This window comes from Oncorhynchus nerka, unplaced genomic scaffold (assembly GCF_034236695.1).
Source record: "Oncorhynchus nerka isolate Pitt River unplaced genomic scaffold, Oner_Uvic_2.0 unplaced_scaffold_2983, whole genome shotgun sequence".
In the NCBI taxonomy this organism is placed as follows: Eukaryota; Metazoa; Chordata; class Actinopteri; order Salmoniformes; family Salmonidae; genus Oncorhynchus; species Oncorhynchus nerka.
The window spans coordinates 7,313-10,427 of record NW_027038346.1 but is presented as its reverse complement, the minus strand read 5'-3'; the positions used below and the strand labels follow the sequence as shown (position 1 = coordinate 10,427).

At 41.3% G+C, this 3,115-nt stretch overlaps 1 protein-coding gene across 1 annotated transcript; it reads left to right on the top strand.

Annotated features, from left to right (window-relative positions):
* Positions 1-1,118: 1,118 nt before the first annotated feature.
* On the top strand, positions 1,119-2,381 carry LOC135566924 (tyrosine-protein kinase Tec-like). Its single transcript, XM_065014483.1, has 2 exons — positions 1,119-1,331; positions 2,244-2,381. The coding sequence occupies exons 1-2, from the start codon at positions 1,194-1,196 to the stop codon at positions 2,364-2,366; spliced, it is 261 nt and encodes an 86-aa protein (XP_064870555.1). The 5' UTR covers positions 1,119-1,193; the 3' UTR covers positions 2,367-2,381.
* Positions 2,382-3,115: the final 734 nt, after the last annotated feature.

Below are 3,115 nucleotides of genomic sequence, written 5' to 3'. Positions count from 1 at the left end.
AACATGGAGACATCTTGACAACACTTAATGCTTACCTTCATATAGTAACCAACAGAAACATCTTGACAACATGATAACACACCTTCATATGGTAACCAACATGGAGACATCTTGACAACATGATAACACACCTTCATATAGTAACCAACATGGAGACATCTTGACAACATGATAACACACCTTCATATAGTAACCAACATGGAGACATCTTGACAACATGATAACACACCTTCATATAGTAACCAACATGGAGACATCTTGACAACATGATAACACACCTTCATATAGTAACCAACATGGAGACATCTTGACAACATGATAACACACCTTCATATAGTAACCAACATGGAGACATCTTGACAACATGATAACACACCTTCATATAGTAACCAACATGGAGACATCTTGACAACATGATAACACACCTTCATATAGTAACCAACATGGAGACATCTTGACAACATGATAACACACCTTCATATAGTAACCAACATGGAGACATCTTGACAACATGATAACACACCTTCATATAGTAACCAACATGGAGACATCTTGACAACATGATAACACACCTTCATATAGTAACCAACATGGAGACATCTTGACAACATGATAACACACCTTCATATAGTAACCAACATGGAGACATCTTGACAACATGATAACACACCTTCATATAGTAACCAACATGGAGACATCTTGACAACATGATAACACACCTTCATATACTGTAGTAACCAACATGGAGACATCTTGACAACATGATAACACACCTTCATATAGTAACCAACATGGAGACATCTTGACAACATGATAACACACCTTCATATAGTAACCAACATGGAGACATCTTGACAACATGATAACACACCTTCATATACTGTAGTAACCAACATGGAGACATCTTGACAACATGATAACACACCTTCATATAGTAACCAACATGGAGACATCTTGACAACATGATAACACACCTTCATATAGTAACCAACATGGAGACACCTTGACAACATGATAACACACCTTCATATAGTAACCAACATGGAGACATCTTGACAACATGCTTGTATTCTATTCTATTCTCTCCTTTCCTCTCCTCCTCTCCTCTCCTCTCCTCCCCCTCCTCTCCTCTCCCGTCCGGGTGGGTCCAGTCAGTATTAGATGGCAGGGTGGAGGGAGTGGGCGGGGTCGAGATGAGTGCTGACCCGCTATTGGAGGAGACCCTCATGAAGCGGTCTCAGCAGAAGAGATTAACTTCACCGCTGAACTACAAGGAGCGAGTGTTCGTCCTCACCAAGACCAAGCTCACATACTATGAGTTCAGAGCAGAGGTGAGACTGGCAGACATACCGTTCTGGTTGTGTATGGACTGCTCCTATATCCTTTATCTCTCCTATCAGACTGCTCCTATGTCCTTTATCTCTCCTATCAGACTGGTCCTATGTCCTTTATCTCTCCAATCAGACTGGTCCTATATCCTTTATCTCTCCTATCAGACTGGTCATATGTCCTTTATCTCTCCTATCAGACTGGTCATATGTCCTTTATCTCTCTAATCAGACTGCTCCTATGTCCTTTATCTCTCTAATCAGACTGCTCCTATGTCCTTTATCTCTCCTATCAGACTGGTCCTATATCCTTTATCTCTCCTATTAGACTGGTCCTATGTCCTTTATCTCTCTAATCACACTGGTCCTATATCCTTTGTTCTGTCCTTCTGTCTCTCTGCTGTCCAATACCTTACTGTGTTCTGTCTCTCTGCTCTCCAATACCTTACTGTGTTCTGTCTCTCTGCTGTCAATACCTTACTGTGTTCTGTCTCTCTGCTGTCCAATGCCTTACTGTGTTCTGTCCTTCTGTCTCTCTGCTGTCCAATACCTTACTGTGTTCTGTCTCTCTGCTGTCCAATACCTTACTGTGTTCTGTCTCTCTGCTGTCCAATGCCTTACTGTGTTCTGTCTCTCTGCTGTCCAATACCTTACTGTGTTCTGTCTCTCTGCTGTCCAATACCTTACTGTGTTCTGTCTCTCTGCTGTCCGATACCTTACTGTGTTCTGTCCTTCTGTCTCTCTGCTGTCCAATACCTTACTGTGTTCTGTCTCTCTGCTGTCCAATGCCTTACTGTGTTCTGTCCTTCTGTCTCTCTGCTGTCCAATACCTTACTGTGTTCTGTCCTTCAGTCTCTCTGCTGTCCAATACCTTACTGTGTTCTGTCCTTCTGTCTCTCTGTTCGTTGTTAACAGAAGAAGTTTAAGAAGGGATCCATCGACCTGCAGAAAGTCAGGTGTGTGGAGATCGTGAAGAATGGAGGAGGAGTCGTACCCTGTCAGAACAAATACCCCTTCCAAGTGAGATTGATCGGTTGATTGATCAATATTGAGAAATATAAAGAGATAGTTTGTCAGTCTTCCATGTTCAACATTCAAAAGGTCCCTAGCACATCTGAGCTATCTTTTTAGCAGGTGCATGGTAACAGTTGAACAACATGAAGGAACAGGAAACAGCACACTCTTCTTGATATGATCACTGATCTTTAATAAGCGTTACGTATCGGTATACGTCAGAGCTTTTGGGTTTAAAAAAAAACATATTTAAAAAAAACAACAACATACAGTGCCTTGCGAAAGTATTCGGCCCCCTTGAACTTTGCGACCTTTTGCCACATTTCAGGCTTCAAACATAAAGACATAAAACTGTATTTGTTTGTGAAGAATCAACAACAAGTGGGACACAATCATGAAGTGGAACGACATTTATTGGATATTTCAAACTTTTTAACAAATCAAAAACTGAAAAATTGGGCGTGCAAATGATTCAGCCCCCTTAAGTTAATACTTTGTAGCGCCACCTTTTGCTGCGATTACAGCTGTAAGTCGCAGGGTATGTCTCTATCAGTTTTGCACATCGAGAGACTGAATTTTTCCCATTCCTCCTTGCAAAACAGCTCGAGCTCAGTGAGGTTGGATGGAAGCATTTGTGAACAGCAGTTTCAGTTCTTTCCACAGATTCCTGATTGGATTCAGGTCTGGACTTTGAGTTGGCCATTCTAACACCTGGATATGTTTATTTTGAACCATTCCATTGTAGATTTTGCTTTATGTTTTGATCATTGTCT

Excerpts from the sequence above, each read along its gene's own strand:
- LOC135566924 (XM_065014483.1), top strand. The coding sequence starts at position 1,194 with ATGAGTGCTGACCCGCTATTGGAGGAGACCCTCATGAAGCGGTCTCAG. Across the intron at positions 1,332-2,243 it reads ACTATGAGTTCAGAGCAGAG|AAGAAGTTTAAGAAGGGATC; the intron begins GTGAGACTGGCA and ends CGTTGTTAACAG.